Genomic DNA, 10,850 nt, shown 5'->3' on the forward strand with positions numbered 1-10,850 from the left:
AGAATGTGCCGGGCAGCCTGGCAGGGGCCGGGATCAGCCGCCTCCGCCGCCTCCCAGCCCGGGAGCCTGTCCAGCTCCGGGAAAACACCCGCCGCCTCCCAGCTGGAGCCGGGCCCCGCTGCCAGGTGCCGGCTCCGCGGGAGCAGCTGGCGTCCCGGGGCTGGCCCGTTTGCGGGGAGAGGGGGGATCGTCGGTAAATATAAGTGCAACTTATTAACGCGATGCTTCGGCCCCCATGGGATTCCCCCCCCCCCCCCCCGGGTTCGTGCCGGCCCGGCTCAGCGCCGCTCCTCCGCCCGGTGACTCAGCCCGCGCCGCTGCCRCCCGCCGAAACCGCCGGCAATCGCTTGGCAGAGCCCCGCTCGTCCCTGCCCTTCGCAGGGGCTTTCCCCGCCGGTTCGACAGGAATCGCAGCTTTTTGCCCGCGGCGGGCACGGCGCCGGCGCCRCGGCTCCTCTCCCCGCTCCGGCAGCCCTCGCGCCCGCCGCTTTCCCGGGATGAGCCCATCCCACGGATGGCGTGCCCAGCCAAGGGGTTAGCCGAGCGGTTTAACCCTGCTCCGGCCAGAGCTGCCCAGCCAGCGCATCCCGGCGCTCGGCACCCCGTGGGAAACCCCCTTCCCCGCGGCATCCCAGCCCCGCTGACGGCTCCGAGCGCGGGAAAGCTCCCGGCGCCAGCCCTGGGGCCGCGGCGGCTTTGCTGCGGGGCTGCTCGGCGCCCCGGGCTGCCGCTGGGCCTCGCCGCAAATTGCCTTGTTATTCAGCGCGTCGGGAACGGCCCCTTGTTTTTCCGCCGCCGGATTGCCCTTGTTTGGGATCTTGTTTTTCCTCCGCCGGATCCCTGGCTGGAGGCGGCCGCGGGGCTCCCGCTTGTTTACCGGCCGCTTCCTCGGACAATGGAAAATTTTTACGAGTTTGGACCCTTCTCCGGTTGTTTTGGAAGCGGCTGAGCTCGGCTCGCAAACATGTCTATGGATAAACAGCGGGGCCGGCGAGGGGGGCCGCCGCGGCGCCCGCGGGGCGCGCACCCATTCCGGGCTCCTGGCCCGGCTTGGGGGGGGGGGGTCGAATCCCAGCGCCGGGGTGTTTCACCCCGGGGAGAAGCCCCCCGAAAGGCGAACGCCCCTCCCGACCCCTGCGAAAGGGGCCAAAATCGGCGCTTTTAGCAGCGGAAGAGGCTCCGGGGAAGGGGCGGGAGCCGGGTCCCACCGCGGCACCGAAACGCCCCGTCTGGGTCGCCGCGACCCCGGGGTGAAATATTTTGGCTTTTCTCAGCAAACAGCTGACGGGGTTTAAAAAAACAAGACGGAGCCGCACGAGGCGGCRGGATCAGCCGGCGGCGGCGGCGGCGCGTGACGTGTTGACACACAAACAGGGAGCCGGCGCGCCGCGGCGGGGTGCTCGCCGCCGGATCCGCTTCGCCCCGTGGCCGCCGTCGCCTGCCGGGCGCCGCGCGTTTCCCTACAAAAGGCAACGGGATAACGGAAGGGGGGGGAGAGGCCGAAGGGATGCGGCGGCGGCGGCGGCTCCCTGCCTTGTTTTGATGCCCTTCGCTCAGCGCGAGGGCGGCGTTTCGCAAGCAAACGCATCCGCCCGGCGCCCGGCGCCCGCCTCGCCGCGGACTTTAGCTCCGCGTCCGCCGGCGCCGAGCCCCGGGGCCGCCGGGAAAATCCCATGCCGCTTCCAGCAGCCTCCCGTTGCTTTTCCACACCAGCTCGGCCGCTTCGCGACGTCTGAAATGATATTTCGTGGGCGCGTGCGGGAAAAGCCCCCGCGGGGCGGGCAAAACGCCGTGTCCAGGGGACTATCCAGGCGGAGCAGGATAAGCGTTTGCTTTTCCCAGCTTTAATTCGGGGATCGGCCTCTTCTCTCCCGGCTGCCTTCTCCCGCCAGACCCCGGGGCCCCTCGGCTCTGGTTTTCCACCGTTTTCTCRTCAGCTGAGCCGCGGGTATTTTAGCAAGGCGAAATCTCCGCGGGGCTCTCCGGGCCATCCCCGCGTCGTGCGCAGGGAGGCGAAGAAGCCGTCTCCCGGGCGCCGCCGGCTCCCGCGGCCGGCAAAACCCCCTCGGCCGACTTCCCTTCTCRTTTCCCCTTTGCAAAAGCTCTTGCAGAAACGCCCCGACCCCCCCGGCGCTGCTGGGCAGCCGCGAGCGCCGCCAAGCCCGAGGCGGCCGGGCCGGAGCTTTCTGCAACGGGAACGGGAGGGAAATATCGGAAGGAGCAGGCATCCCGGGGTGCCCGGCACAGGGAGGGCTCCCTCGGGAAGGGGGTCCCCTGGGAATATCACTTCCCATGCGCTGGGAAGAAGCACCGGTTTGGAGCTAGTTTCGGCCGAGGAGCGAGGCAGCCTCCCGGAGCRGAGACGGAGGGCGGCGATAGCCCACGGGGAGGCTGGGCCGGCTCCGGGCGGCTCCCGGCGGAGACATCGGCACTGGAGGCGGCTYGGAGCGGCCGGCGCCGGGTGCGGAGGCGCGAGGGGCCCCCAGGCCAGTTCGTCCTGCTTTCCCGGCGGTTTTGCCCGGGAAAGAACAGGAAAAGTTAATCAGTTTGCAAAGAGCTGCCGATCCCGGGGGAAGCAAATCCGCGGGGATCGATGACTGCTGCTGGATTAACGTGCCGCAAAACGCAGCCGTCTGCTCCGCGCCCGGGATGGGCTCGAGCTGCAGAAGGCGAAGGGGGGGGGTTTCGGGAGCGGGGCCCTCCGGTCCCTCCCGAGCCACCGCTATCCTCAGCTCAACCCTCTCGAGCAAAATATGTTTATGCCGCAAACCCCTGGGAAGCTCCCGTGCCAGCCCGGCCGGGAATGTGCRCGCTGATAAGGGCGCCGTGTCCTTTCCTGCGCGATAATCCGATAGCCCCGGCCGGGAAAGGCGCAGCGGGCGCCGAGCCCCCCCCGCCCAACGCTGGGACCGCGCAGGGGCTCCTTCTACCGTTTAGTATCACAAGGTTTCAGTTCGAAAAAAAACCCAAAAACAACAAAAAACCCCATCCGTGGCTTTTTCCGGGCTGCTGGCGGCCGGTGCCGAAGCCTGGAGAGCAGAGAGCCGCCCCGAGGCGGCGCCGCGGGAGCCGRGCGAAGCCCCGGACCGCGGGGGAATCGCCGCCGCGGGGGAAAGCAAGGGGAGCTCCGGACCCCGCGGGGCCGCCTGGGCTTTGAGTCGTTTTTCCACTCGCAGGCAGCTGTTTTGCAACGAGAAAGTATCGCTCGCTTTGGCAAAGCTGCTGCGCCGAAAGCTCGGCCTCGCCTGCGAGCGGCGGGGGAAAAGGCAGGAATCGCCCYGCTTTTCCCAGGCCCTGTTTGCACGGCGCAGCTGCGGTCGCCGCCGCGGCACCCGGCGGTTGCGAAATGCCGGTGACAGCAACGCCCAGGGCTCGGAGAAAACACAACGCGCGGTGGGGGGGGGCCGGCTGCATTCCCGTGCCGGCACCGTTCCCGTGCCGGCTGCGTTCCCGTGCCAGCCGCGTTCCCGCGGTGCCCAGGCCCTGTCCCCGCTCCCGGCGCGGCGCGGTGCTAAAACCAGGCTGCTGCCGCTGCGAGGGCGGCGCGGGGGCCRCGCTGCTGCCGCCCGCYGCTTCGCTCTCCGCCRGCCCCTTTGCCGGTGAAACCGGTTCCAGCTCCTGGTTTGCAGCCCAAACCGGAGCGCGTGCCCGCCAGGAGGCCGACGCCGCACCGCTGCCRCGCCAAGGCACCGACAGCCCTTCCGTGCTTTCTGTTTGGCGCCAGGCGAGCTCGCGCCTCCGGGCTTTCGGGCAAGCGGGAGCCGCCGCTGGCACCGGCGCCTGTAAACAGCCGGCGGGAAGATGCTGTGCCCTACGGGAATAGCCGGCACCCGGAAAAAAGCACCGCGGGCCGTAACTGTACGCCCTCCGCTAAAAATAAAGGCGGCCGGTCTTAAATTAACCCGTTTTATAGGTCCCCGTCCATGTGTGTCCGAAACGGGCTGCTCCGAGCGCTGTGGTGGGTGAATCTCTGCTTAGCCGGTGCAAATGGGCCGGCAGCTCGTGGCAGCGCCGGCACTCGGGGTGTCTCCGAGGCTGCCAAACTCACGCAATCCCCCTTCCTTGGGCCGTTTGGGGTGTTTCCCCCCCCCCCCAATTGCTGTGACTCTTCGCTCCTTGTCCTGGAGCTGCCCTAGAGAGCGTCTCCGCTGCTGCGGCACCCGTGTCACGAGCTGCCTGTTCTCAGGCGGTGTTTGCTGGCGGCTGCTCGGGGGGAGGGGGGCTCTTAGTGCCCCCCCAGCCGGGTCGAAAACAGGAATCGGGAGCTGCTGTCCTGGCCTGAACTCGTCCCTTTTTCTGACTCCATCGAGAAAACGCGCATGATGATGAACTGGCAGCGGCGCTGGCCCCGTGCCGGGCGCTGTTTACCGCCGGCTTCGCGCCGTGACCCCGGGGCCGCTGCTTTTGCTGCCCTGCTGCCGAAAAGGGGCTGTAAACAGGGGCCGGGCTTGAAACCCGAGTGCGCGAGCAGGCGGCCGGGGAGCGCGAGCCCGTAACGAAATACTTCCTCTGCAGGCGCTCGCCTTGCCAACAGGGCGCCGAGAGCAAACTTTACAGCTCTGCCTTTAACTTTAACGCAGCCGCACGTCGGCTAAATCGTAACGAGCTCCCGAACGCGCCGTCCCGGGTTGCATTTTCCCTTATTCTGCGCGTGGGGTTTGCTGCAGGCTTTTGCTTTTGGAAGCGTCCCGTTTGAAGCAGAACGGGGCTTTTTCTGCGCCTGGCGGCAGGGCTCCCCCCGGGCGTCTCCGGCCGCGTCCCCTGCGGCTCGGCCAGGCCGGACACGGCGGCGAGGGGGCCGCGGAGCCGGGCGCCACGCGGGTCTGGTGCCACCTCGTGGCCTCGGCTGCGGTGGCTGCGGCCGTGCAGCGCCGGGCACCGGCCTCGGGGAGCCGCCGCGCAGCCGGAGCCGGGGCTGGTGGCGGCGCTGGGGAGCTCAGCACCGTTCTGGGGCGGAAAAGGCGCCGGGCGGCTGACGGCGCTGCCTTTCCCTGTACTTTCCCGTGCTACTAACCTTTTATTTTTGCTTTTATTTTGAGCGCTCGGCAAGTGAGCGCGGCTGCGTCCGGCCCGGAGCTGCACCTAAACCACAACCCGCTCTCGAGCTTCAGCGGCGGCTGAAGTCCTGCCCCAGATACAACACGGCTGCCTCGCCGGGAGGAAATCACGTTTAATGGGTGCACAGGTCCCGAAAAGCAGACAACTCCCCCCAAAAGTGCCGGTGTTTTGACTCGGGAGCCCAACGCGGGCGGCTCCCCTGTGCCGGGTGCCTGCATCCCGCCGTTCCCGCACTGGGCGTCTGCCGTTTCTGCCGTTCCCACGCCGGGCACCTGCCGTTCCCACACCGGACACCCGCTGTTCCCGCGCTGGGCATCCACTGTTCCCGCTGTTCCCACGCCAGACACCCGCTGTTCCCACGCCGGGCACCTGCTGTTCCCACGCCGGGAGCTCACGTCCCACCATTCTCGTGCCGGACACCCGTCATTCCCGCGCCGGGTGCCCGCTCACAGCAGTGCTGACCTCTCCGCCGGCGCGTCGAGGCTCCCCTCGCCCCGGAGGGCGACGGGCTCGTCCGTGCCGAGCGGGGCCGGCGGCAGGAGAGGCTGGCAAAGCCCCAGGTTTTCCTGGGCGCCGGCCGGACTGGGCACCTCCTGCCGCCGGTACTCGAAGGGCAGCTCCTCGGCGGGCGGCTCGGCGGCGCCGGCGGGCGGCGCGCGGCTCTCGGCTCCCTCCTTCTCGGGGCCGGGCTCCGTCACCAGCAGCTCGGCGCGGCTGAATTTCTCCGAGGGCTCCACGAAGGCTTGGCGGCGCTCGCCCTGGGGGCGGCAGGGCGTTTGGCGCACAGCGAGGGCCGGCGCCGGGGCTCGGCCGCCCGCCCGCTCCCGCCCGCTCCCGCCTCACCTGGCCCATGTCGGCGGCGGAGAAGCGGATGGCCTCGCTGCCGCGGGGCTTGGGCAGCGGCGGGCACAGCAGGCGCGCGGCCCTGCGGGAGGCGGCGGTGAGGGGCGCCGGGGGGGGGGTGTGCGGGGGTCCCCGCCGCCGGCCCCCGCTCTCACCTCTTCTTGCCCAGCCGGCAAAGCGCCGCCAAGGCCGGGAGGCCCAGCAGGACGCCCAGGTACCGGAGGATGGACTTCCAAGCCAGCGGCTGCAGCCCTGGCAATGGATGGATGGATGGATGGACGGACGGACGGACGGCTCAGCCCACGCGGAGCGGCCCCGTGGGCAGAGCGAGGGCAGGGGGGGCTCCGACCCTTCCTTACCTGGCGCCTTGGTCTGGAAGTGCCACCGCGCCGTGCAGGCGCCGCCGGGCTCCGCCGTCACCTCGTGGATGCCGAGCCGGTACGCAGTGCCGGGCCGCAGGCCGCCCAGGGTGTAGTGCCGGGCCGAAGCGTCCGCCTGCAGGTCTGGGCGGGGGGAGAGGGGCCGGGAGGAGCGCCGCAGCCGCAGCCGCCGCCGCAGCCACCGATGCAGCCACCGGCCCCGCTTGCAGCCGCCCCGGGTTGCAGCCCGTTTTCACGCTTTGGCTGCCTGCTGGCTCCCCAGCGCCATGGGCACCCCGCTCTGCTGCACCTCGCCCTGCTCTCCCCCTTCCCTTCCCATCCCTTCCCTTCCCATCCCTTCCCTTCCCTTCCCCTCCCTCCCCTCCGGCGCCGTTCCCGGCTCACCGCCTCGCCGCGGGCGCTTACACGTCAGGTTGTGGCCCTCGGCCCCGTAGCAGATGACGTACTTCTTCAAAACGCCGGGGCAGGCGGCGCGGGGCGACGGCCGCCACTGGAGCACGGCGGAGTCGGCGCTGGCGTTGATGCGGATGGACTCAGCGAGCGAGGCTGCAAAGTCGGGGCAAACACTGCAAACGCGCAGGGGCTGCAAGCGGAGACCGGGCTGCAAACACGCAGGGGACACGAGCAGAGAGTGGGCTGCAAATGTGCAGGGGCTGCAAGCGGAGACCGGAGGAAGCATTTGGGGAACCAGCCTGGGCTTCACGTGATCCGACTGCGTCTCCCGATGAACGCTTTTCCCCGGTACCGGGACGCACCCGCGTTGTGACGCTCCGCGTTCCCCTACGTACCGTTGCCGACGTAGTGGTAGGTCAGGGCGAAGGTGGCCCAGTCGCGCTCCGGCACCCAGCCGTGCACGGCGAGTCGGTAGCACGCCTGCTCCGCCAGCTCCCCTGGGCGCAGAAGGAGGCCGCGCTGCTAGACCGCACCCCAGCGGGCCCAGAGCTCGCCCGGGCGCAGCCGGGCCGCAGGAATCGGGGGGATAAGAAACCGGTTGCACATCCCAGCTGGTTTCTAAAAGCCCGGTGAGTTTTGGGAGCGAATAACCAGGATATTCTAGCTCGCAGTGGCCAGTAAGACCCGTAGCTGGGTACTGGGAGCAGAGCCGGCCTCGGGCGGGAGCTGTGAAATGGGCGCAGCGCTGGGCCGGGCTCGCAGGACCCGAGCGGCTGCAAGGGGGAGGCGGCACGGGAGGGCGGGGGAAAGGGCTGCTCTTTCCTACCCCGCTCCACATGGATGCTGTTTGCCGGGAAATCCCTCTCGACGCAGGTGTCCCGCTGGGGCGCCCCGGCCAGTGGCTGCTTCTCGAAGCAGTAGGCGAGCCCGGCGCTCGCCGCCTCCCAGCGCAGCGTCACGGCGCCGCCGGCCGCGCTGAAGCCCTTGAAACCGAGCTCTGGGGGCGAAACCGGGGACGGGACGTTTGCCGCGGCGCCGTGGCCCGGCCGAACCTGCTGATTCCCCCGAGGGGGCCGCGGCGGTACCTGCTCGCCGCTCAGCCGGCACGCGGAGGCGCCGGGGGGGACCGGGGCCGGCGGCGTTGGCCGCCGTCAGCGCCACGTCGTAGGCGGCGCCGCAGAGGGTCAGGTTGTGGCCCGTGGCCTCCTTGCCCAGGAGCAGCTCGTCCTCGTCGGGCGGCTCGGCGCAGCGGCACGGCGCCATGCGGACCCGCAGCGCGTAGGTGACGTCGCCCTGCTCCTCGCGGGCTCGCTGCGGCGGCGGCGGTGGTGGGAAGGGGGGGGGGTGGCGTTAAACGGGGGCGGCGGGCGGCTCGCGGGGCGGCTCGCGGGCCGCGGCGCCGTACCTGCCAGCCCAGCCGCAGCACCCTCTGCCCGCCGCCGCCGAGGCGCCCCAGCTCGTAGCGCAGCTCCGGGCTCGCCGAGATTTCTGCAAAAGCACCGGCGCCGTGAGCCCCAGCCGGCCGCGCCGGGGGCCGCGCCGGAGCAGGGGGGACGGGACGGGACGGGACGGGACAGGGGGGACGCACGGGCAGCCCGGCCCCGCTCACCCTCGGGGACGAAGACGGTCTCGCTCCAGTCGCTCCAGTAGCTGCTCCAGTGCTGCGGTTTGTGCCGGAGCTGCAGCTCGAAGGCGGCGCTTCCCCCCAGGCTGCAGCTCACTGGAGCGGGACGCGGGGCTCAGCCGCGGCACCCCCGTTTCGGCCGGCGGCGGGGGGGGGGGGGGGCCCCCGGGGGGGGGGGGGGGGGGGGGGGGGGGGGGGGGGGACGCTCACCACCCCGCCGCCAGCCCCGTGTGTCCACGTCCCCCCCCCCGGGCGGGGGCTAAACCCACCCGATTCCTCCTCGCCGTCCTCGCCGTCCTCTTCCCCCTCCGTCCTGCAGGTCACCTACGAGGAGGAGCCGGGCGAGCGCGGAGGCGCCCGCAGCGGCACCGGGGCTGAGCCGCGCTCGGCGCTGGCACACGCGGCTGCCGCAGCCCCCCCAGGCCGGCGCAGCAAGGGGGACATGCCCCGAGCCAGCTTTTGGGGGACAAACAGCCCGGTTTCATCCACCAGCAGCATCGTTATTATAATCCGGGCTTTTCCCTCTGCAATCCCCGCGAATCGCCCCCGGATGCCGTTACGGGCGACGGCGTGATTGCACCGCCGGGGGAGAGCGGCTAATTCGGTGAAACAGCGGGGAAAAACGCGTCGCCCCGGGGCCCCGCCGCCCTTACCCGTGTCCAGGCGCGGTCGCCCGCCTTGCGGTAGCGCGCCTCCCTCTGCAGCGGCCGCTTCCCGCGGTGGCACGGCGGCCGCCGCAGCCGCAGCCGCAGGCGGCCCCCGGCCTTGCCGAAGCTGCTCCCGGCGGAGGGGGGGTCCAGTTTGACTGCGAGGACAGCGCGGCCCCGGTGATCGGCACCGGCGCCGGCGGTGCCCCCTGCCCCTCCCCGCGCGCGTGCCCGGCCCGCCGCCCGCTTACCGGCCTCGTCGAGGTAGAGCGTGAGGTTGCGGCTCCGCTGCAGGCGCCGGCCCCAGCGCGCCTCCACCCAGGCCGTGGCGTTGGTGAGCACGTAGACCTGGCGGTGCTGCAGCGTGCGCTCCGGGAGGGCGCCCGCCGCGTGCCGCTGGCACAGCCGCGGCACCGCGTAGCTGCGCGGGGCGGCGAGCCCGGCACGTCAGGGATGGGCYGCACCCGGCGGCTCCCGCGGTGCCCGCTGCATCCCCGTGCCCGGTGGGATCCCATGGAGCGCTCCACGTTCCCGTGCCCGGCGGCTCCCCCGTGCTCCCGGCGGGATGCGGTGCCCGCCATGTCCCCATGCCCATTGGGATCCCATGGAGCCCTCTGTGTCCCCTTGCCCAGTGGCTCCCCAGTGCTCCCGGCGGGATGCCCAGCAGGTTCCCGTGGTCCCCTCTGCATCCCTGTGCCCRGCGGCTCCCGCAGTGCCCTCCGTGTCCCCATTCCCTCCAGCTCCCTGGCACTCCCAGTGGGACGCGGTGCCTTCTGCGTCCCCATGCCCCATGGGCTTCCCAGCACTCCCAGCGGGATGTGATGCCCTCCGTGTCCCCATGCCCAGCAGCTCCCACGGTGCTCCTGGCAGGATGTGGTGCCCTCCGCATCCCCTTGCCCCGTGGGCTCCCGCGGTGCCCTCCACATCCCCATGCCCATGGACTCCCCAGCACTCCCAGCGGGATGTGGTGCCCTCAGCGTCCCCGTGCCCCCGGGCGCTCCCGGTGCTCCCGGCGGCACGCGGGCCCCCGGCTCACCAGAGCGTGAGGACGTAGGTGGTGTTGCCGTCGSGGCCCCAGGGTGGCCAGCGGCAGAGGAAGCTGCGTGAGCCGCATTGCTTGAAGCAGGCGAAGTCGGGCTCCTCGGCAGAGCCTGCGGCAGAGGGGAGGCATCGCGCCCGGCCTGGCCCCGGCCCCCGCTGCCGCCGCTCTCGCCCAGCTCCTGCCCCCGGAGCCCGGGCTGGACGGGGCCAGGAGGCGCCGCGGACCCCGCGCCAAACCCTCGGCAGGGCGCAGCGCCGGCAGCCCCAGGCGCGGGGAGCGCGCGCGGCGCCTGCATCCGCTGATGGCTGCGTGTGCCGGCAGCGATGCGGGTTTCTCCTTCTCCCTCGAGCTGCTTCTGCTTTCCCAAAGCGCCGGAGCAGTTAAAACCGGGCCGGGGGGGGGGGGGGGGGGAACTCATTTCTCCTAGCCCGAGCTCCCGTAGCGGGCACCCGGGTGATTTACGGGGATGCTGCTCTGCCGGGCCGCGGGGACGACGGCTGCTCCCTCCCCGGCACTGCCGGCGCTGCCGCGAGTCCCCCCCGGCTCCCGCGCGCCGCCGGCCCCGCTCCCCCCCGCCAGTCCGATGGCCTTTCCAGCAGGTCCCGGTGTTTTTGGCGTGGGCCTCCGCGGCATGAGCGAGCCAGCTCGCCGGCCCGGCACGAGAACCGCCTTATCGCCCCGGCATCGTTCATTGAAAGTTTTCTAAAGTTATCTTTCATCTCCGCACACCACAGAAACACTTACGGCTCAGCGCCGCCAGCGCCAGCGGCAGCCACCAGCGCATGGCGGCGGCGGGGCTTTCCTCCGGCGAGGAGGAGGAGGAGGAGGAGGAGGCTGAAGGGCTCCTTCCTCGGCGCTGCCCT

At 71.2% G+C, this 10,850-nt stretch overlaps 1 protein-coding gene across 1 annotated transcript; it reads right to left on the minus strand.

The window, feature by feature from the left end:
• Window positions 1–5,094: 5,094 nt before the first annotated feature.
• Window positions 5,095–10,850, minus strand: IL12RB1 (interleukin 12 receptor subunit beta 1). The gene is given in 15 exon segments (XM_026067153.1): window positions 5,095–5,816; window positions 5,902–5,983; window positions 6,057–6,153; window positions 6,261–6,404; window positions 6,687–6,827; window positions 7,070–7,171; window positions 7,501–7,688; window positions 7,690–7,985; window positions 8,080–8,162; window positions 8,284–8,394; window positions 8,568–8,622; window positions 8,952–9,103; window positions 9,197–9,366; window positions 9,982–10,096; window positions 10,732–10,850. Coding segments are annotated over 15 exon segments (2,088 nt in total). The 5' UTR covers window positions 10,772–10,850; the 3' UTR covers window positions 5,095–5,504.

Source organism: Apteryx rowi, unplaced genomic scaffold (genome assembly GCF_003343035.1).
Source record: "Apteryx rowi isolate R43461 unplaced genomic scaffold, aptRow1 scaffold_254, whole genome shotgun sequence".
NCBI classification, from domain to species: Eukaryota; Metazoa; Chordata; class Aves; order Apterygiformes; family Apterygidae; genus Apteryx; species Apteryx rowi.